The sequence below is a fragment of the Helianthus annuus genome, chromosome 14 (assembly GCF_002127325.2).
Source record: "Helianthus annuus cultivar XRQ/B chromosome 14, HanXRQr2.0-SUNRISE, whole genome shotgun sequence".
Classification (NCBI taxonomy): Eukaryota; Viridiplantae; Streptophyta; class Magnoliopsida; order Asterales; family Asteraceae; genus Helianthus; species Helianthus annuus.
In genome coordinates, this window is record NC_035446.2 from 87,586,605 (window position 1) to 87,610,799 (window position 24,195).

The 24,195-nt window shown below is 36.8% G+C and overlaps 3 protein-coding genes across 3 annotated transcripts; 2 read left to right on the plus strand and 1 right to left on the minus strand.

Annotated features, from left to right (window-relative positions):
• Nucleotides 1–5,660: 5,660 nt before the first annotated feature.
• Nucleotides 5,661–7,236, minus strand: LOC110906832 (high mobility group B protein 14-like; the record flags this gene model as incomplete). Its single annotated transcript, XM_022151905.2, has 4 exons — nt 5,661–5,902; nt 6,278–6,358; nt 7,018–7,062; nt 7,177–7,236. Coding segments are annotated over 4 exons (243 nt in total), but the record flags the coding sequence as incomplete, so codon positions are not given.
• Nucleotides 7,237–9,319: 2,083 nt separating this feature from the next.
• On the plus strand, nt 9,320–10,323 carry LOC110906833 (cyclin-dependent kinase F-4). The gene has a single exon (XM_022151906.1). It carries the CDS (start codon nt 9,403–9,405, stop codon nt 10,321–10,323), a length of 921 nt encoding a protein of 306 aa, XP_022007598.1. The 5' UTR covers nt 9,320–9,402.
• An 11,499-nt stretch (nt 10,324–21,822) lies between these two features.
• On the plus strand, nt 21,823–23,100 carry LOC110905530 (cyclin-dependent kinase F-4). The gene has a single exon (XM_022151208.1). The coding sequence runs from the start codon at nt 21,887–21,889 to the stop codon at nt 22,952–22,954; it is 1,068 nt and encodes a 355-aa protein (XP_022006900.1). The 5' UTR covers nt 21,823–21,886; the 3' UTR covers nt 22,955–23,100.
• Nucleotides 23,101–24,195: the final 1,095 nt, after the last annotated feature.

The following is a 24,195-nucleotide window of genomic DNA, read 5'->3' on the forward strand; positions in this document are numbered from 1 at the left end:
TGTTACTTGTGCATGTTTATTATATGTTGGTGGTGATTAATCGAAAACGCAATCACAACTCTATCGCAACGCAATCTCGTCGTGAATTGGAAACGCAAGTTTATTTATGTTGTTGTATGTTAGTTATGGTATTTGTGTGACTATAAATTAAACCTATCGCATCGCTTAATCGACACTCGCTTAAACGCATCACAACGCTCGACGCACGAAACGAAACATCGAAACCTAACTCGCCGGAGCCCTTCGATCGAATGGTCATCCGTCCGGATGGCCATCCGATCGGACTTTCCTCCGATCCGTCACACTGCACCGCCTTTCCTCTTTTGTCACATATATCCGTTACACTGCACCGCCTTTCCTCTTTTGTGGACTTGTTTTAGAAATATCTCGCTGGAACTGATCGCCATCCGATCGAACGACCATCCGTCCGGATGACCGTTCGATCGAACGACCTGAAAGGTAGAGATACTTCTCTGTTTTTAAAATGCTACAGCGAAAACTTCAAAGCTATCATACACAAACACATCCATCCCAAACGAATGACAATCCGACCGAATGACCATCCGTCCGGATTGTCATCCGATCGAATGCCACTTAGTCATTCAGTTCACGTGACACCGTTTTCCGCACTATTCATCGCTTACGCTATCGTTCTGTAATCAAGCTAACTTTCCAGCGCTCCCTTCAATCCAATCCAAGATTGTGTTATTCATTTAACACAATCTGTTAGTATACTCGAACCCTTTTTGCTTTACGCACTTTTCGGTGTTACATACGTTACTTATCTAAATCACAATCGACACACAACGCAAACACTTTTCTACGTTGACCTCAACTGCATGTTATGCGTGTTATTCGATGAATGCTTGTACGTTATGTTTACACAGTGATTGTTGCCTGACACCTTAGCAACGATAGTACTATAGTTTGAACTCAACACCTGTCGTGGATAAGTGTTGTTAAGGGCTTTACTTCACGTGTCACAGTGGTGATATGTGTTGCGCATTCTACAACTCGCAGTCACGTCTGTGCATATTTCATTCGCGATAACCTACTAGCTTCACTTTGCTACATGTTACGTGTTGGCTATGCGTAAAACGTTTTCACTATCTATTATACTATTAAACTTGTATGCTCACCTTTACACTATGTGTATTGACCTCTATTTTAACGTATGTGACAGGTGTTTGAGATGCTAGGATGCTTGCTATGTGGAAATCAAGTAGGAAGAGTCTAGAAACGAACAATTTATAATTATGAGTTGTCAGAACAACTTTTTATTTGTCTTTGAGATATTTGGTCTCTAATAATTAAATTGCTTGATATGTTATGGTATGGGACGTAACTTAATAGTATTTGGTAATATTAGTTGTTATGGATTTCTCCTGAACAATCTGTTTCGCTCAGTGCCGCACCCCGATGATTCCGACATCGGTTGGGGTGTGACATCTTCCGTTATCTTGGTTCTCGTATCGCGAATGTCGGGTCGTATGACGGAGGAATGTCGTCAACTTCAGTCTCGAACCGAGCTGAACTGAGCCGAGCCGAACTGAACTGAACCGAGCTGCATCCACACAAATATGCATCAACAGGAGTCTGTAAGTGCAGTTCTCGTCGGATAACCGTGCTTTATCAGTGCTAGTCAAAGTCCAAAGTCAAGGGAAGTCAAGATCCAACAAGTTCGGACAAAATATGTTAAAAGCCTAACAAATTCGGACAAGTTATGTACGATGGGTCTGAATTTGTGGACATGATATTGTCAGGACTTATGGGTTTGTCGTAGCCTATATATATGGTCGGGATAGAAAGGGTGTGCGAGGTAGAAGGGGTGCGCCACCTAGCCTGGTGTGAGGCTGCACATTACATTATTGTTTGCAAATTAATTTATAAACTGTACAGCTAGATTTCTTTATATATATATATATATATATATATATATATATATATATATATATATATATATATATATATATATATATATATATAGTGTGAGGTTCATTGGGGAACACTAAAAAAGTGGGGAACAGTGGAGAACCGACTCAAACGAACTCTGATAGTACTCATTCCAGCGGCGTTGGAACCGGCTCGTCGAACCCTATCTAGGATCTTTTAAACCTAAACCGTAAATCATAACCCATAAACCCTAAATATATTAGGGTTTGGCTTTTAGGGTTTAGCTTTAGGGTTTAGCCTTAGGGTTTAACTTTAGGCTTTAGGGTTTAGCTTTAGGCTTTAGGGTTTAGTTTTAGGGTTTAGCTTTGAGGTTTAGCCTTTAGGGTTTAGCTTTTAGGGTTTATAGTTTAGATTTTACGGTTTAGCTTAGGTTTTAGCCTTATTTTTTAGCTTTAGGGTTTAGAGTTTAGGAGTTATAATTTAGGGTTTAGGGTTAAGAGATCTTAGTTAGAGTTCGAAGAGCTGGTTCAAACGCCGCAGGAATGAGTCCAATCGGAGTTCGTTTAAGTCGGTTCCCCGCTGTTCCCCACTTTTTTAGTGTTCCCCAATGAACCTTCCCCTATATATATATATATATATATATATATATATATATATATATATATATATAGGGTAGGGTTCATGCGAGAACCACCCTTATTGCGAGAACCGCGAGAACCAATGTGAACATGGGGCAATTTTGTAAATACCAAACAACTTTTAAAATATTGGACTTCAAGCACAAACTAAATTAAATTTAATACAAACTTTCACATCCACTCTCTCTAACCTCTGATTAGATCTAGATCTCTGAACATTTTCTCAACATTCAGCCTGAATCTCTCAACATTTATCAACAGTTCGTCCCTGAATCTTCAACAATACTCAACAGTTCATCGATTACATCATCGTCTCGAATACATCATCGCTTCACCGTCATCAGTTCAGGATATTGAAGCATCTGGATTGAGAATTTATCTCAGATCTGATATTTTGCCAGCATATAGTCATATAATCGAGGTTAGTCCCCAAAGTCCGTCCAAAATTAGTCCTATAACATATATTATGAACTTGATCATCGTTCGTACATTCTTCATCCATTCGTAATTAGGGCAACATGATTATAAGCATTGTTCATTTTTAATCCTTTCGTAATTAGGGCAACGTGATTATAAGAATAGATGATTCAATGAGTGTGTCATAGTGAATTTGAGCAAATAAAGTTAATAATATCATTCATGTGCATAGTGAATCTGAGTAGATTTGTTTTGGATACGTGTAGTGTGATTTTGTGTAATTAGAATATGCTGGTGTTGTTGTTTTAGGTAATGCACACGTGCATAGTGAACTTGGGCAGTTTTGTGTAAGATACGTGATTTTGTGTAATTAAGATATGATGGTGTTATTGTGATTTTGTGTAATTAGAATATGATGATGTTATTGTTTCATGTGATGCACATGTGCATAGCAAACATGAGCAGTTTTGTTTAATATACGTGTTTATGATTTTGTGTAATTAGATTTTGTTGATGTTGTTGTTTAAAGTGATGCATATGTGCATATTGAATTTGAGCACATAACATTGAACTTTACATATGGATTGATTTTAAATATCATTATAAGAATATGTGATGCACATGTGCATTTTGATTCACAAGTGCATAATGTCAATGACATGTGATGCACATGTGCATACAGATGCACAAATGCATATCGTTTACAGTGATGAAAAAAAAAGGTGTTTAATGCACATACTAATTGAAATTACATTTTGGTTATATTATGTTTCAATTATTACTGTAGGTAAAAAAAAACGGAAAAAAAATTGAAGAGAGTAACATTTGTGTTGAGATAGAATGACGAAGGGGCAACAAAACTGCCTGATGATAAGCAAGGTGAATACAAAAGTATTTAACGAAAAACCAAAAAAGGTTGGTTATTAGTCGATGATGCAGTTGGTAGTATATGCACATGTGAATCCAATTGTTACTTTCATGTTGAGCAATGTTGTTTGATGTCATGTGCAGTTATTGCAGGAGAAATAAATAAAAGAATAGGACAAGTAAAAAGCACGATGTGATGGATGACAAGGGCGACGAGACGGTGGAAAACTTCCATCATTAATGAAAGAAAGTTGTATTGAACGTGTTATATTGAAAATTATGGTTGTGTTTTATGGTGGTTTATATGTTAGTTATTTTTTATTGATAATTTATATTTGTTTATTGGACGATGACAACTATACGATCGTTAATTCAGTAATTTGATGTAATATGGTATAGTATATGTTGGAAATGCACATGTGCATAAGGTGAATTAGTATGCATAGTGGTGATATATTATGTGTTTCCGGATGATTATAATCAGTTTACAATGTTTTAAAATGTTATATGGTGGTTAGTATATTATATGTTAGAAATACACAAGTGTTTATTGTTGTGACATAAATGATTATGTTGCCAATGCACATGTGCATATTTATATATTATTATGCATAGTGGTAATGTATGATGGTGTTTGGTATAGGATATGTAGTTTACAATGTTGTATGGTGTATGGTATAGTATATGTTGGAAATGTACAGTTACCTATTGATGTGATATGATGAGTGACATAGTTTATGTTGGCATTGCACATGTACATAACGTGTAGAGGTAGTAATGTATAATGTTGTTTGACATATTATATGGTGGGAATGCACATGTGCATAATGTATACGTTGCAATGTATAATAGGTGAGTTGAAAATGGAGTACATGTACTTAAAACATAATGGTATTAAAAACCGTGCATCGATAAGTTTAGATGACATGGTTTCAATGTTGAAAATGCACGCATTGGGTAATGCACATGTGCATGATGTTGAAACAGTGGACATGTTGGTAATTTATGTTAATTGGTCTTGAATACAACAATGAATACCACACCGCTAAGTAGATAAAAAATAAGTCTAAACAAGGAATGTGAAAAAAAAAAACAAGTGATAGTCAATTTATAAGTAGTTCGAGTATTTTTTTGGTTGTCCTTCTTTTGAACATAATATGTACCATTCTTTGGACTTAATATGTACCGATGTGTACAATGCTCTGATGTGTACAATGCTCAACGTAGGATTGTTCCTATATATAAACAAAAAATAAAACGAACAAAAAGAGGATATAAATATCATAATTAATAAAACGTATGGAATGTGTACGCACAATGTTTAAACGGTCAACGATGTATACATGGTCAACAGTTTATCGATCAACCATGTATACATGTTCAACAGTTTATTGGTGATGATCATAGTGGGTCAACAATTTATCAGTGATGATTAGTGGGTCAACAGTTTATCAGTGATAATTATAGGGTGTTAGAGTGATAATTATAGGGTGTTAGCGTTACGATGCACATGTGCATTGGAAATGTGCTGATGGTTAACATATGATTATAGGGAGATGATTAAAAGGTGTTGGCAATGTGATGCGCATGTGCACGGTTATGTATTAATGGTTAACAGTATAATTAGTTATGATTATGGGGTGTTGTTAACGTGATGCACATGTGCATGTTCATGTTAATGATGGTTAACAGTTTACGGATGACGAGTATGGGTGTTATCAACACAATGCACATGTGCACGATCAGTGATGAGTATGGGTGTTATCAACATAATGCACATGTGCATGATCGTTGTATTGATTCCCAAGAACCATTACAATATACTCTATTCGTTTCATTAACGGATGATAGCAACATAAACCTTTATCAACAAAAACTCGCATTTGTGTTCAGGTTCTATTTTTCTTCAATATACACAGAGAATGATTTACATGCACTTAGTTCTAGAAGACACGTTTGAATATCTCACTGTACAAGATACTTGTGACAGCTAAATAGAATCTCTATGAGGTCAAAAGCAACATATTCATTTATCGATCATAATCTGAGTCTGAATCCTCATCAAACTCGTCATGTTCCCCATTTTCCTGCAATTAAGGTTTTTCTTGGTGAGTATAAACATATTTGCTGCACTACCTATATTATATAATATGGTATAATAAAACTGATGGGTGGAAACGGTATTCTACATTAGCAAGAATCACTGTGGGTATGAATGAGTTTGATAGTAAGTTGGTACTGCAACAAGTATAATTAGTTAATTACTTGATACCTGTTGCTTGGGTGGGTCAGACACAATGTGTAACGGGTCAACACAGGCCGGGTTAAATGCTGATTCTCATATATTTTCCCTAAAATCTGACACGCCCTTTTACTATCAATCTGTTTTTACTCCGTTAAACCAAACACCACTATGTTTCAAAGTAAAGAACAGTAGTTACGGTGAAAAAAAACATGCGCACCTTTCTCTTAGCATAGTCTGCCAAAGCTTTCTCAAACTCTGCTCGTTGTTCTGTCGCAACGTCATAGTACTGCACCTTCACCTATAATAAAATACCACATACCAAAAGATATTAATACTAAGGTGTCATTACTCAGCTACACCCAATTTTGATGGAAAATACCAAGTACGTAGACCCAATTTATAACTAGATAATAAAAGTAATCAATATATGAATACACATGCAAAAGATGACTCTTCAGCGAAGTTACAAGATACTACTTCAAACCACTCTACTTTACTTTTTGAAACAACCACCAAACTACCAAAATGCAAAATGCAAAAAAAAAAAAAAAAAAAAAAAAAAAAAAAAAACTATAGTTTAGAAGAATAAACAATCTGGAACTAAAGTCTAAAAGCACCAAATCCGGTGGTCTTTTTAGAATGTAGATTTCCACAATTTGTTCAAACTTAAACCCACGTGTTCTTGCAAATTGTGCGTAAAATCATGAAATAACTTTGACAAACTGAACATTTTGATGTTGCTTCCTGTCACTTACATAATCCATAACCAAATCTAGCATTACCATAATTTATCAAAATTTCTCAATTCTTGAGGAATCCATCTATTTTTTATAAGTAGAAAATACCTCATTTGACCTCGTGTGAGTGACCATGTTAATCTCTAAACTTATCAAAATTTCTCAAATAATTAATGATGTAATAAACAACTGAAGATACAAAATTTAAAACAATACAAACCTCATAAGTCATGGTCTTCCACTTCTCTCCACAAGCCTTGCCAATCTGCAAAATGAGTTTGTAGGCACATACATGTCAGGTGGCAGAAAAAAGAGTACGATTTTGTTGAAAAGTTATGTAAAAATAGTCGGATGATGAAGAATGAGTTACAGTGAACACCTCACGCATTGACTTGACATCTGGATTTTGCTCTTGGAATTCCTTACGAAAATCCTCCCTTCAATATTTGAAATCATAATGGTTACACAAAAAAGAAAATCATGATACGTTAACGGAGAGCGTTATGAGAAAGAACCAAATGGTTATGTAATCCTAATTTTTTGAATGTAGAATCCATTCAAAAAATATTAAGATTATTCAAACACATGTTTAACTATTTGTGACAAATGACCCATAATTGCACTTAAAGTAATCCATTCCAACAGTATCACTACTTTCGCTACTATATCCTCTGGGATTAAAGAATAGAAAGTTAAAATTCTTATTACTACCGATCATGCATCAGAATGTAATGGGTGCAAAGGACCCCACAATATTACTTTACTTTCATGCATTGCAAGTGGAAAAGGATTGAAAGCTTATATCAAATGAGTTGACCTTATATAGAATCCACTCATGTTCCACAAGGGCCACTAACCTATGAGTACTATTTGTGTTTGCTTTTTGATTAGCACAACTTCATAATTGCTGCTGGTTTCATTCTAGGGTTTAGGGAAAGTTTATATACATCCAACCAATCTCTTTCTTCAAGTCACTAAACCCCAGAACACCTAGATTTTTCCCAATTTATACATAAATCTATACATCCAATTCAGTTGGAATTTAAAGTGCACACACATACACATATGCAGGGGATTAAATCACAAAACTAAAAGAACATATATAGGAAATAGAAGAAACCATTAACTTTAATAGGGACCCAGTTAAGCCACTCGGAAACCTTAAAATCCGACCCAAAGCAAGCTTCTTCCAGGACTTTTCTAGCCGCTTGAACTGTGAACCCATCAGATTGACGAGGAGGTTATATATGTGATGAATCCGAAGATGCCATATGTATCACAAAGGGGTTACAAGTGCAATCATGTTTTTTTGTAAGTAGATGACAAATAGCAATATAATCAGACTAAGTAAACGTATAAGAACACTTACAGTGAGAATTGGTAACAACATAGAAATCGGTAATAGAATGGATGTAATAAAAAAGTATGTAATTTGTTTTGATTACCGGATAAATGATGTATTCAACCGAGTAATCGTAGAAGGACGAGCCGAATTAGCTATTGCAATGGTGACTTATCAGCAGATGTATGAATGTCAGTGGATGAGTTGTCTTCGTCGGAGTTGTCAACGAAGGAGTTCTCACGGTGGTGGTGCGGTGGTGTCGCGGTGGTGGCAGAGATGATGTGTCGACGACGGCGGTTGTCAAGGGAATGGTAGCAGTGAGCGATGATTTGAATGAGGATGTAAACCCTAACTATTTGAACAGAACGAAGATGGAAGATGTAAACCCTGTTAGATGGAATTTCACTTTAATTACAAAAATGCCATGTGTTCACACTGGTTCTCGCGGTTCTCGCAATAAAGGGTGGTTCCTAACGGATCCTTATCCTATATATATATATATATATATATATATATATATATATATTCACAACCCATAATCACAACATTCATATATATATTCAAATATATTCAAGAACGTTTATCAGTTTCACATAATAATTACTGGAACGTGAACGTGAAAGGAAATGATACGATGTTAAAGGTACGAGTGGTCACAACTTAAATTAGGAATCATGTAGAACAACTGAAATATAGCCTGACCCGGGCCGGGATAACTGTGCCGGATCATTCCTACACAACTACAAAAGATAGAAAAAAAAATATTTTAAAACACCACAAACTTGCCAAATCAGACCCGCCACCCAATCAGTTTTCTTTATATTTATGTCATTCTATTTTTTTAAACACCCTTTTAGCCCTAATAAAAGTCATTATGAACTAATTTTAAAAATCAGATTATTTATTTTCTTAAACGAACTAGTGCAAGTAATGTTCCCTCAATTCAAATCGTTTAATGACAAATCAAGGGATTCACCTTTCTACGCACGTAATATTAATCAACGAATCAGTATAAAATCTTGAAAAATAAATGAAACAACGACTCAGATTGTAAATTTGAATTTTGTAGATATACTTATCACGTATTTAGAGAACTTATATTAAACAGTAATAATTTTCAGTTACAAATAATAGAACTTATTTTATAAACACCGACATTCTGTACACAATAAAATTCGTATAAATAAGTAACACACCCTAATTTCATATTCACCATACTATAGCTACTAAATAAATTGCTTCAAAACTCACTATCTATACGCTATGGAGAAATACGAAAGAATCATGGAAATTGGACGTGGGGCTTATGGAGTTGTGTGGAAAGCCATGAATAAGCAAACTGGTGAACTTGTTGCGATCAAGAAACTCATCCAAGAATATCACACAGCGGAAGACTGCATGAACCTGAGGGAAGTCAAATCACTCATCAAGATGGCCAATCAACCGAATATCGTAAAACTCAAGGAGATCATACGAGAAAACAACACATTGTTCTTGATATTCGAATGCATGGAATGCGATCTCTACAAGTTTACGGTTGCAAGAATGAAACTTTTCTCCGAAACCGAAATCAGAAACTTGTGTTTCCAAATCTTTCAAGGACTTGCACACATGCACCACAAAGGATACTTTCACCGTGATCTCAAACCGGAGAACCTTCTTGTATCTAACAATCTGGTAAAGATCAGTGATCTTGGTATGGCACGCGAGATGAATGGTAAACCGCCATATACGCATAATGTTACAACGTTGTGGTATCATGCCCCGGAGGTCTTTCTACGTGCGCCATATTACAATTCTTCGGTTGATATGTGGGCAGCTGGTGCAATCATGGCTGAGTTATTTACCAACCAACCATTGTTTCAAGGTTCTTCTGAATCAGATGTAATTTATAAAATCTGCCGAGTGTTAGGCACCCCAACTGAAAGCACGTGGTTCTCGGGACTTGATCTTGCTAGAAACATATGTTATGGGTTTCCTGATTTTCCTGGTGTGCGGTTTTCTGAACTATTGCCGACTGTAAACTCTGATGCGGTTAATCTTATTGCTTCGCTTCTTTCATGGTGTCCTTGTGAAAGGCCCACAACCATGCAAGCGCTGCAGCATCCTTTCTTTCATGGGTGTTATCGCGTGCCTCCAACCTCCGCCTTGAAGACACATGTTGTAACATTCTTAATTCCGTAACACTCGTGTTCAGAATTGCTAGGCAACGAGAGCTGTTGAAGGAGACAAGAAGCTTAAGAAGTTGTGCGGGTGGGTCAGAGAGAGTGGATGCAAGTGAAGATCCGATTCGCAAGCTCCTGTTAAATCCATTTGTGTTTTTGAAGTAAAAGATGTTTTGGATAATAGAATCCAAATACCCTGAACGTATATGAAACTGAGGTTAACTTTGTGTAGGGTTTTAGTTTGTATTGGATTTGCTTTGGTTAATCAATATTGAATGACGTTTGGAATGCCCAGTGATGAATGTTGTAACTTTTTTAAGTTTTTTATAATTAATGTGTAGATGCCGTCATACACTTATAAGTGGATATTGTTTAAGTTCTATGAAATGGAATAAATTTTTTTTTGAACGGCCAACAAACTCAATCCCGAGCACTCTCGGAGCACACACTGGACAAACGGAGTACTCCGAGAGTAACCCGAGTCCACCACCAATTCTTGGGAAAACCCAGTAACCCACCCACCCGTAGGCACGACTGTGAAATTACCGGTAAAACCCGTTTGGCTCAAGGATCCAACCTAGGTTTCCCTGGTTCTCCTATCATTGCCCACCAATGCCTCACTCTGCACCAAGTGGGAGTCGAACCTGCATCTCTCAAGAGAAATGCAAGCCCTCCACCACTTGATCTAGAGATTAAAGAGTTGGTTTAGGGTTATGTGAGTTTGCCGTTAAAAATTATATATTAGTGTGTAGATAATTTGAAAAAAAAATATTTGCTATTTGATGGGTAATACTCTTTTATTCGAGCCCTAATAACTTCAATTTGGTAAAATAGGAGCCCACTGAATCCGATTCGCTGCATAATTCGTCACCGAATCTGTGAGATCCGATTGTATCAAAATCAACGAAGCGGAAGGAACGAGAGAAAAATGTGTGTATTGTTTTATGAATTCATTCACCATTGTTACACTCATACACACTTGTTTCAATTTTGACTAATTGATTTTAAATCCATCACATGTGAACAAATTAGGTTAAATCATCAGCTAAGAAGATCAAAAGTGTCCCGAATAATGATGATGTTGAAGAGCTTTCGTACGCTGATGTTCATGCTCGGAGAGCAGTGGCGAAGCTTGAATTTTTCGGCCGGGGGGGCGAAAATGTATATACCCAAAAAATTCTATAGAACCGTGGGGGGGGGGGGCGGAAACGTATATACCCACAAATTTCTATACGAAAACTACATATATAACACTACTGAGCAAAATATTCGGGGGGCGGGCGCCCCTCCCCGCCCCTCTTATCCTTCGCCCCTGTCGGAGAGGTCAAGCAACCGATAGTCATAGTTTTGCAATCAATCTAAGTCTAGACACTAACCACAAAGTCTTTATAGTTCCACACCATTTTTACCACTAGCTATATAGCTAGAGGTACTAAGAAACACACTATAAATCGATTACTAAGCCCAATCATTGTTTCAAATATTCATACTTAGGTAGCATTATTATTACTTTTCTAGGCTTTGGATCGCTTGCCCTCAGTGGCTGGCCAAGGATTTTTTTTTTCAATGGGATCCTCAATTTTCGGTGTTAAGATTTTTCACCAACCGACGTTAGAACTTTTGGGTCGGTTGGAGTTCGGGTCGGGGCAAGGCGATGAACATAATAAAACACAATATCACAATAAAAATATATGATCGTTCCTTATTTTTTTTTAAACGCACAATAAAAGTAAAATGCAAAATTCGAAAGGTAAACAAAAACAATAAAAAAACATTTATCAGTTGTTCCCTACGCAAGGATCCATTACATGTTTGCCTACTTTCCTTAAACAAGTAACAAACCAAGCAAAGTTACTTCCATCACAATTTAGTTATTTGGTTGTATCCTTTAGACATTGCATTGAAAAATTAACCCCCTCAAAACAAACAGCCGAGATTACCTTCTAATTTGTCCATCTCTTAAATACGAGCATCACTTCCATAATACCATCTTCATACAAGAAAGGCACGAAAATCCTTCATTTCTACAACCATTTAAATCAAGATTCTACTTTGGAGACCTACTATGCACTAGGAAAATGCTTAGACAGGCTGTTGTGCATGCGTGTGCTTGTTTTTTTTTTTTTTTTTTTCAATCCCATTCTTTAAAAACAGTAGTGTTAGCTTGAAATTAAAAAGACCACAAAAAAACAAGTTTTATAAGACTAGAACTCTTGACCTCTTTGTCTGAAAACAAAGGAATTTACCACCATACTAGGAAAACAAAAGGATTTATAACCTCTTTATGGGGATTCTTAAAAAAATAATATAACAATTCTATTAGAATTTTTAGAAACATTAGGGTACGAGACCCAGACCCACTCTATTTAGGGGTTGTTTGTTTTTAGAGAAGAGCTTGCTAGCCTCTTTTGTCTGTGCGGCACAGACTACACACTACAAGAATTGTATACTTTTAGCGGCGACACCATTAGCGGCGACAGGCCAAACGTCGCCGCTATTGGTCGATCCGCGTGCCAGATGCTGAAACCAAACCCCAGCCGTTGATCAAAATCCTGATCTAACGGTTGGGGAATTAAAACTTATTAGCGGCGACAAGGGCACCTCAATACCGGCGACAGCCGGTCTCCGCTAAAAGTGTGTGTCAGAACTTTAATCACTAGCCACACAATCCTTATCTCTGGTCAAACCTTTACCGGCGACAAACATCAATACCGGCGACAGCCCGTCGCCGCTAATGGTGAAACGATATTACACCCATATCAGCGCCATTTTTTCCCTCTTTCTTCACTTTTTTCCCCCAAAAACTCGAGAGAAACCGCCGGATTTCAGCGAATTTCGACCAAATCGGTAAGTAAAGCTTTGTTTTTGTTACATTTCTTCTTTATTTTGTTATATACATATGATAGGCTTTAACTTTTTATATTTTTGTGTGTTTTTGTGTGTTTGGTAGTGAAATCGGATCATCACCATCACTTCTCCGATCACCACCGTCACTTCTCCACTCACCACCTCGTCTACGCGGTCTACATCTCTTAGAAACTTGAAAATACGGTGAGTTTTATATGTATTTTTTTTTCAAAGTTTAGAGAATGAATTATTGTTTGTTTAGGTATGTAAATGTACAGTGTAGGTATATGTTAGTATGTCAAATGTATAATGTAGGTGTATTTGAGGAAAATGTGTATATGAAAATCTATGTATTTGTGTATGTAGGTGTATGTAAGCATGTATGTGGGTATGTAAGTGTATGAATGAATGTATGTATGTAGGTGTATGTTAGTATGTTGGTGAAAAATGTGTATGTTAGTATGTATGTTTGTATAAAGTATGTAAATGTGTGTGTAAGGATGAATGTTTGTATGTCAAATGTATAATGTAGGTGTATTTGGAGAAAATGAGTATATGAAAGTCTATGTATTTGTGTATGTAGGTGTATGTAAGCATGTATGTGGGTATGTAAGTGTATGAATGAATGTATGTATGTAGGTGTAAGTGTATAAATTTTATGGTTTTGATCAAAATGTGTGTTTGTTTATGTGTAGGTTTGAAAAAAATGTTAAAGTTTGATAATTTGTATATTTGTGTATAGGTTTTAAAACATTTATATTTAAATTTGACAAATATATATTAGTTAGGAAATACCCTCTTTATATTAAAATCATCATTTAAAATTTAACGGACATAGAAAATACCCGCCAATATTGAAATCATCATTTAAAACAAAAGGAGCAAAGAAAATAACCGCCCGAAATATAAACCATTATGAAGAACATTACGAGCTTAAGAAAACACCCAATCGAAATTGAAATCATCATTTCAAACATAACGAGCTAAGAAAACACCCAATCGAAATTGAAATCATGATTTAAAACATAACGTTCCGCCCAAAATTTAAAACAATCATTAAGAACATAACAAGCTTAAAAACTGTGCCCGTGTTTGAATTAATCATTTTAAACATAACGAGCTTAGAAATACCCGCCCGAAATTGATTTAGAAATTAATTTCGGGTTGTCCCCATTTATCTTGGGACTGCTTTTTGAATACTTTATCTCATTTAGGATGTGAATGTGTATTACATGATTGTTTGTTTAAGAAGGATTCGGTTATCATTTTCTCTTTGATCCTCGGGTATATATATCATTACATATATACTTGGGAGCTAAGAGGAAATGCTGCCGAATTTTTCTTAAACAAACAATCATGTAATACACATTCACATATGAGATAAAGTGTTCAAAAAGTGGGTTTAGCAGCCTACCCTTGTCTTGTTAATCCTAAATTAGATTTTCTTTCAGTTGCATAATGCCTATCGATAAAAGTTGGATTGATTCCCCACGTCATTCACCTCACTACAAGCAAGGACTCAAGTCATTTATCGAGATGTGTGAAAGAGTGATAAAAAACCACGGTGAAGTTAGATGTCCGTGTACCCAATTTAAAAATTCCGGCTTAAAAACCATGGTAGAAATGAAATACCATTTGCGTATTAATAGTTTTTGGAAGGAATACACGAAGTGGACCTATCACGGGGACACGACTCCAATTGCAGAAGTAAACGATGTTGCGACACAAGACGATATGGTAAACGTTATTGAAGACATTAGGGGGGAGCGTATGGAAGAAGATACATACCTTAACCAAGAGAACTCGAATGGAGATAGTAGCGGTGTTATTGATGATTTTGAAGACCTGGTAAAGGAAGTTGAAACAGAATTATATCCTGGTTGTACCAAGTTTTCTTCTATCGACTTTTTAGCAAAGCTTTTGAATATAAAGGATACGTACCATTTGCAAAATGAAGCAGTAGATCGAATCCTCTCGTTGTTGCGAGAGTCAATGCCAGAAGGCAACAAGATTCCCCCTTCGTATTATGTAGCTAAGAAGACATTTAAGAAGATTGGTTTGGCATATGAGATGATAGATGTGTGCACAAATGATTGTGCTCTCTTTTGGAAAGAAAACGAGTCCTTGCAAAATTGTCCCATTTGTAATGAGAGTCGATGGGTCGATAAAGACACAAAAGGCACGAAGGTGGCTCGTAAGGTGTTATGATACTTTCCTTTGACGCCTAGACTACGACGTTTGTATTGTTCAAGGCACACAACGATAGATATGATATGGCATAGTACCGGAAGATCGGAAGATGGGACTATACGTCATCCAGTTGATGGATCATAATAGCCATACCTTGTTCTAAAAGCGGTTTTAGGAATGTCCTCTTCCTGTACCTTTAGTTGATGATATCCTGGTCTTAAATCGATTTTAGAGAAAAATCGAGCTCCTTGAAGTTGATCGAACAGATCATCGATTCTTGGTAATGGGTACCGATTCTTAATTGTGACCTTGTTCAATTCACGGTAGTCAACGCACATACTCATTGATCCGTCCTTCTTTTTGACGAATAAAATAGGTGCTCCCCACGGCGATGAGCTTGGCTGTATGAATCCTTTCTCCAATAATTCGTCTAACTGTTTCTCCAGTTCCTGCATTTCGGCAGGTGCCAAACGATAAGGTGCTTTGGCAATCGGTGCCGTTCCTGGTAGCAGATGGATTCTGAATTCAACTTCCCTGTCTGGCGGTAATCCTGGCAATTCTTCTGGAAATACATCTGAAAACTGAGACACTACTGGAATGTCTTTTAGTTCTTTTCCTTTAGTGTTAGTGATTATAGAAATCAAATACACTATAGATCATTTCCTTATATAACTTGCAGTTTTCATCACAGAGATGAATTTAGTGGATCTAGATTATTTATCTCCCTTAATGGTGATCTTTTCACCCCTTGGTGAATTTACTTGGATTGACTTTTGATCACACAAAATATTAGCTTTATTGGTTGTTAGCCAATCCATTCCTAACACGACATCAAATCCTGCCAGATTCATTGGGTAAAGGTTTGCAATAAACTTTTGATTTAAAATTTCTATTCTTGCTCCCTGCAAGATTTAAGAAATCCTAACGGTTTCTCCATTTGCTGTCTCTACTAGACATTCTTGTGGAAGTTTAGTTAATGATTGATTTAGAAGTTTGCAAAATGAAGTATTAATAAAACTTTGGTTTGCACCAGAGTCAAATAATACTTTAGCAAAAACATCATTAACTAAAAATGTACCAACTATTACGTCCGGAATCATTTTGGCTTCATCAGCAGTCAGAACAAATGCTCAAGCATTTTTAGTATTCTTGTTGTTCACATCTAGAGCCAATTTCGGACAATTTGGCTTGATGTGACCTTTTTATCCACAGTTGAAGCACAATCCATTACTAGATTTCCTCTTAAAATCTTCTTCCTTGTGTCCTGGTGCTTTGCAGAAATTGCAGTGAGTGGAGCATCTTCCAGAATGCTTCTTTCTGCAGGCTTTGCAGTATGGTGCAGAGGTAGAACCTACATTTCTACGGTTGGAATTCCCATAACGGAATTTTTGAGTAAGCCTTTGGGTTAGGTTTCTCCTCTGGTCTTCTTCTCTAGTACGGACTAATTCATCAGTCAAGGTATTGGCTAGTTCTACAGCTTGGTTTGTGGTCTAGCTGCCTTGACTACATGTCTAATCTCCCCGATTAATCCCCAGATGTATTGGGAGATTAATACCGGTTTAGGTGATGCATGGTTGGTACTATTCTAGCATATTTAAAGAATGTGGTAGTATAACCCTTACTATCTACCCCAGTCATCCTAAGGTTCAGAAACTTATTCGCTATCTGTTCCTTTTCATTGGGAGGGCAGAATTTCCTTTCTACTATAATTTTAAATTCCTCTCATTGCATGTTGTAAACCCTATCACTTCCTTTTGATTGGAGGATAGTGTTCCATCATTCTAAGGCTGAGTTCTTAAACAGAATTGAAGCAAACATTATCTTGTCTTCGTCAACACATTTGCTTATTTTTAAAACAGCCTCAATTTTGTCTATCCAGCGTAGAGCTGCAATGGGTCCTTCATTGCCCGAGAATTCTATTGGTTTGCAAGACCAGAATTCTTTATAAGAACAACCATAAGGCATGGTTCTTCTTCTTTTGGGAATGGGCACTTGAAGTACGGGTCCATTGTTTACGTTGTGTTCAGGTTAAGTTGGTCGCTTACTACTATGCTTACTTTTATTTTCTGCTTCCTTAACATTTTGGAAATTAAATGGCATCGCATCTATGATTCCTTGTGCCACTATATGTTGGAGGGTACTATTATCCACTTGGTTTCCATTGTTATTGTTGTTTGGATTCTCATTATTCAGATTATCGTTATCCGGGTGATTATCACTCTAGTTTTCCTGGTTCACTTCGTTGTCCATCTGAATTTTAAACATTTACCACATATTAATATCACAAAATAATATTTGAATATAGCAATTACATGTCACACACTTTTGGTCAAAAGCGTCAATCATTGCGACTTTACTCTATTCATATAATAGGCATCTATTACACACCAGTACTGAAATTTAAATTACAATACCGACTGAAATTTAAAGCTACACTACTTAGTATTAGGCATCAGTAGTTTTTTTTTTCAAGCAAACATATTATATATATTATTATATTTTTATTATATTATTACTACCATTTTCACCATCCCATTCATGGATATGGATTCATCCAGAAATCCATATTGCGTTCATTGTATTTCCATACGAGACGCTCTCCTACCTGTCTCATCCGTTAACTACTTTCTAAAATTTCCTCACCGAATGTCCTAAGTTCTTGTACGTTTTCTGCACTCATTGGGGGTGCAGGTTCTAGGACTGGGTTCGGAATCTGGGGTGGGGGTTCTTGGTAAGGGGCCTGGTATGGGTAAGGATTCTCTAAAATCTCTCTAATGAATACATCATTATCATAATAGGGATCTAGAGTATCTAACCCTGGGTAGGCTCCTAGATTCGGCAGTGGCAAATCTTCATGGATGGGGTAATGTTGCACATAGTCCCTGTTGTCGTCCCACCGTGGGTCGTAATTTGGGTCTAAGGGATTTGGTGCGGGTACACTAGGTGTTTCCTCCGGATTGAAATCATGCATTTCTACTTGGTTTTCAGGGTTTTCTATCTCCATTGGTTGATCAAGAATTGGTGGTTGTGGTTGGGGTGCTAACATTTGCTCCAGGTTTGGGTCAGCTGTGGTGGTTGCTAAGATATGGATATTGGCTATACCCCTATTAAGCATATCCTGGGCATAAGCATCGGTTTCTCTTTTAGCTGCGGCTAGTGCTCTCTGGTCTTGTAACTTTTTCATATGCTTTCTACGCTAACGTGCTCCCCTACTGAACCATCCCCTCTTTTTCTGAGGAAATGGCTCTTCAGATTGAGCCTTAAATACGAATATTCCTTCTTTCGTATCAGCAGAGTACCCCGAGAGGGCAGGCTGAGAAGAGGCACCTTCGCTTCTAGGCGAACCAGACAATTGACGGTACACGTCAGATGGTCCTTGGTCGCTCATACTGAAAACTAACAAATAGTCAAATAACACATAACAAATAAATACAATTATGCACGTAGTTCCGTAATTTATTTCCTAACACTTTGAATTTTGGTGTCAGCAGAACACTTATGTGGCTGAATCAGTGGCTTAGCTCTGATACCACCTTCTGTCGCAACCCCCGTCCCCCTAGTACAAACCCAGGAACAGGCGGCTGCGGCCAGTTCTGGTGGTATCTTGTTTTTGTCTAATTTGGCAGCGGAATTTTCATCAGGACCGTAGTTAGGAAATATTTTATCAGAGTAAAATACCACACTTTCATAATAATAAACACATGGGATAAAACCCAAGTTTTCAGTACACATATTTTCGTAGGGATACACCCTATTTTATTTAATAAAACATCTATTTATTTTTAGGTAACTTTATTGCCACTTTTCCAAGCCTTCAGTGCTGTCCGGCTGACTTCTATTTGGCTTTCACATTTTGTTACCTGAAACGGGTTTTAAAAACATTTTGTCAATAGGAAATACTAGTGAGTGAATCCCAGTTTAATCAAGTTTTAATAAAAACCATTGTACAGTATTGAGGGCGGTCTCGCAATTACATTTGTTTCCAAGTTATACCAATTATCACCCGTGGTACTGTCAGACCTGACTTGTGGAAATGTTACCCCTCCAGTAACAAATTTTGTATACAAAACCCCAACATACCCATGATAATTGTATTCTTACAAATACTCAATAACTGCTTAATATATAATTATTCATGTGAGGTTTTGTAAAAACAGTTAACAAAAGTTTTACAAAAGGCGGATAAACTCACAAAAAGGTTTACACAAAAAGAAGGATTACTCACATTGCTGTCTTAGATTATCCTTTAGGGTTTCCTAGTGATAATCTATAAATTACACAAATGCACGCGTGTTAGTATAATAACCCATTTTAACATTAGTAATACCCTTCCCGAGACGGCATTCCAACGACTACGTCGGGCAGAACCACGACAGCCATTACGGAACCTTAGATCAATCGGGCAGAGTATCTAATACGTCTCCAGGGGTTATGATACTTACATCGGAGCAGAACCTCGCTATTTAGGGGGGTATTATACCCGGAAATTATGTTATCTATTCAGAATTTCGAGATTGAGAATGAAAATGAACGAGCAGACTGAAGATCCGAGGCCTTCTATTTATAGGACTGATTTTCGGGTTTGTCGCGGCCCGCGTAATAGGGTAATAGGGCTGTAGGTGATCCGGGTCATCCAATAGGTTCAACACGTTAACGTAAAAAACATCACAAGATTCCCGACTCGCTGTCTTGAAATTCCAATGGCAATTCTTATCAATACAAGATACTTGGTAACGAGTTTTGGATGATCTGTCTATTTTATACGAAAAACCTTCGGAAAGACACATTTTTCCTAATTCTATTTTCATTTCCTGCTTGTTACGGAAAATATAACCTATGTAAATCTGGCTTTTATTTTCAAGAGGACAATTAACATTATCAGTAACTCCAGATTTATATGATGCGTTAAATTCATCTTCAGGAAAAACATTTACGTTAAGATCGGGACATTTAAAAAAATTGGTAGAACCCGCAGATGAACCAACACCAAGTTCTTGCACCACATATAATTTAAATAACTCATGAGAGTTTCCTTCCGCATTATTGAAAAAAAAAGTAAGATCGGAATCATCAATTATATCAATGGGATCGCTAAAACTTGACATTTTGTAAGATACAATGTGATGTTTTGAAGATCTGTTGACTCACTAAGATTTTTTAAAAATGTTTTATAAGAAATTGTAGTAGAAGTTTCAAAACCACGTCTAACAGAATCTGGTTGGACCACGTACTCTAGCCTCCCATCAACGACTTCCCACTTGCCTCCAGAGTAAACAACAAATCTGACTGCCATATCAATACAGAAAAAAATATAAAATAAATAGATATTTGTTGTAAAAATTTTGGAGATGAAATTATCTAAAATGTAAAGAGTATACTGCTTGCTACCTAGACTAATCTAAAAATAGAAACGTCTAATATATCAAATTAATAAAAACGAAAACTAATTTTTTTTTGTCTAAAGCGTCCAACGAGACTCCTCCAATGCGTCTGTCAGTTCTAAAGAGTCAAAAAAGTACTTTCTGATTACCGACGCATTACAAGCGTCCCGTTTGACACGTGTTGCGTCATAGCCGCATAACTTGAGGCGTCTAGAGACGCATAAATCAACGAGAAAGCTGACAACCAAAGCGTCTTATAGACGCATACAAAGTAGCTATAAAAAAACTAACAGAGGAAGCGTCCATAGACGCATTGAAAAAGCTGACAGAGGGGCATCAAAAAGCTGACAAATGGAGGCGTCCTTAGACGCATACGAAGCAGCTTCTAGGGGCAGCAAAAAGCTAACAGAATGGAAGCGTCTTCTAGACGCTTAAGAAGCAGCTGTGAGGGGCATAAAAAGCTGACATATGGAAGCGTCACATAGACGCATAAGAAGCAGCAGCGTGATGCATAAAAATTTGAACCCAGCCAGACGCATCACACTAAGCCAGACGCAAGCTAATGTGGATGCGTCTGGTAGACGCCTTCGAAGCAGCATAACTTTTCAGACCCAATCATTGCCACACGTGTCGCTTGCCTATTCCCTGACGCTTCCTTGTGACCTGCAGACGCATAACAGCTCTTGAAAAATAGGATGCCCTGCTCCAAGGAGACATCAATTGGCTAATTTGGTAAGTCAAACATATTCTTGGCCAATTTCGTAATTTTCCCTTTTAAAAATCAGATTATTTATTTTCTTAAACGAACAAGTGCAAGTAATGTTCCCTCAATTCAAATCATTTAATGACAAATCAAGGGATTCTACGTACTTTCTACGCACGTAATATGAATAGACGAATCAGTATAAAATCTTGAAAAATAAATGAAACAACGGTATTTTTAAAACTCAGATTTGTAAATTTGAATTGTGTAGAAATACTTATCTCGTTTTTAGAGAACTTATATTAAACAATACCAATACCTTTCAGTTACAACTAATAAAACCTCTAAACACCGACATTGACAAAATCCGTATAAATAAGTAACACACACACCCTAATTTCATATCCACCATACTACTAAATAAATTGCTTCAAAACTCACTGTACTACAATCTATAGGCTATGGAGAAATATGAAAGAATCATGGAAATTGGACGTGGGGCTTATGGAGTTGTGTGGAAAGCCATGAATAAGCAAACTGGTGAACTTGTTGCGATCAAGAAACTCATCCAAGAATATCACACAGCGGAAGAGTGCATGAACCTGAGGGAAGTCAAATCACTCATCAAGATGGCCAATCATCCGAATATCGTAAAACTCAAGGAGATCATACGAGAAAACAACACATTGTTCTTGATATTCGAATGCATGGAATGCGATCTCTACAAGTTTACGGTTGCAAGAATGAAACCTTTCTCGGAAACCGAAATCAGAAACTTATGTTTCCAAATCTTTCAAGGTCTTGCACACATGCACCACAAAGGATACTTTCACCGTGATCTCAAACCGGAGAACCTTCTTGTATCCAAGAATCTGGTAAAGATCAGTGATCTTGGTATGGCCCGCGAGATGAATGGTAAACCGCCATATACGCATAATGTTACAACATTGTGGTATCGTGCCCCGGAGGTGTTTCTACGTTCGCCATATTACAATTCTTCGGTTGACATGTGGGCAGCTGGTGCAATCATGGCTGAGTTATTTACCAACCAACCATTGTTTCAAGGTTTTTCTGAATCAGATGTAATGTATAAAATCTGCCGAGTGCTAGGCACCCCAACTGAAAGTACGTGGTTCTCGGGACTTGATCTTGCTAGAAACATATGTTATCGGTTTCCTGATTTTCCTGGTGTGCGGTTTTCTGAACTATTGCCGACTGCAAGCTCTGATGCGGTTAATCTTATTGCCTCGCTTCTTTCATGGTGTCCTTGTGAAAGGCCCACAGCCATGCAAGCGCTTCAGCATCCTTTCTTTCATGGGTGTTATCGCGTGCCTCCAACCGTCCGCCTTGAAGACACATGTTGTAACATTCTTAATTCCGTACCACTCGTGTTCAGAATTGCTAGGCAACGAGAGCTGTTGAAGGAGACAAGAAGCTTAAGAAGTTGTGCGAGTGGGTCAGATAGAGTGGATGCAAGTGAAGATCCGATTCACAAGCTCCTGTTAAATCCATTTGTGTTTTTGAAGTAAAAGATGTTTTGGATAATAGAATCCAAATACCCTGAACGTATATGAAACTGAGGTTAAGTTTGTGTAGGGTTTTCGTTTGTATTGGATATTTGTTCTACTTAATCAATATTGAATGACGTTTTGAATGCCCAATGACAAACAACTGATATTAATACCCAGTGATTAATGTTGTAACTTTTTTAAGTTTTTTTTTAATTAATGTGTTGATGCAATCTACACTTATAAGTGGATATAGTTTAAGTTCTATGGAATGGAATAAATTTAAGAGTTGGTTTAGGGTTATGTGAGTTTGCCGTTCAAAGTTATATATTAGTGTGTAGATAATTTGAAAAAAAAAAATATTTGCTATTTGATGGGTAATAATTTTATTTGAGCCCTAATAACTTTAATTTGGTAAAACAGGAGCCGACTGAATCCGATTTGCTCCATGATTCGTCACCGAATCTATCAGATCCCTTTGTATCGAAATCAACGAAGCGGAAGGAACGAGAGAAAAATGTTTGTATTGTTTTATGAATTCATTCACCATTGTTACACTCATACACACTTGTTTCAATTTTGACTAATTGATTTTAATCCAATCACCTGTGAACAAATTAGTTTAATTAATCATCGGCTAAGAAGATCAAAAGTGTCCCGAATAATGATGACGATGAAGAGCTTTCGTACGCTCATGTTCATGCTCGGAGTGGTCAAACAACCAATAGTCATAGTTTTGCAATCAATCTAAGTCTAGACACTAACCACAAAGTCTTCATAGTTCGACACCATTTTTACAACTAGCTATATAGCTAGAGGTACTAAGGAACACACTATAAATCGATCATTGAGCCCTATCATTGTTTCAAATACTCATACTTAGGTTGCATTATTATTGCTTTTCTAGACTTTGGATTGCTTGCCCTCATTTTTCAATAGGTTCCTCATTTTTCAGTGTTAAGATTTTTCACCAACCGACGTTAGAAATTTTGGGTCGGTCTGCGTTTGGGTCGGGGCAGGACGATGAACATAATAAAACACAATATCATAATAAAAATATATGATCATTACTCATTTTTTTAAACACACAATAAAAATACAATGCCAAATTCGAAATGTAAACAAAAACAATAAAAAACATTTATAAGTTGTTCCCTACATAAGGATCCATTACATGTTTGCCTACTTTCCTTAAACAAGTAACAAACCAAGCAAAGTTACTTCCATCACAATTCAGTTATTTGGCTGTATCCTTTAGACTC

Excerpts from the sequence above, each read along its gene's own strand:
- LOC110906833 (XM_022151906.1), top strand. The coding sequence starts at position 9,403 with ATGGAGAAATACGAAAGAATCATGGAAATTGGACGTGGGGCTTATGGA.
- LOC110905530 (XM_022151208.1), top strand. The coding sequence starts at position 21,887 with ATGGAGAAATATGAAAGAATCATGGAAATTGGACGTGGGGCTTATGGA.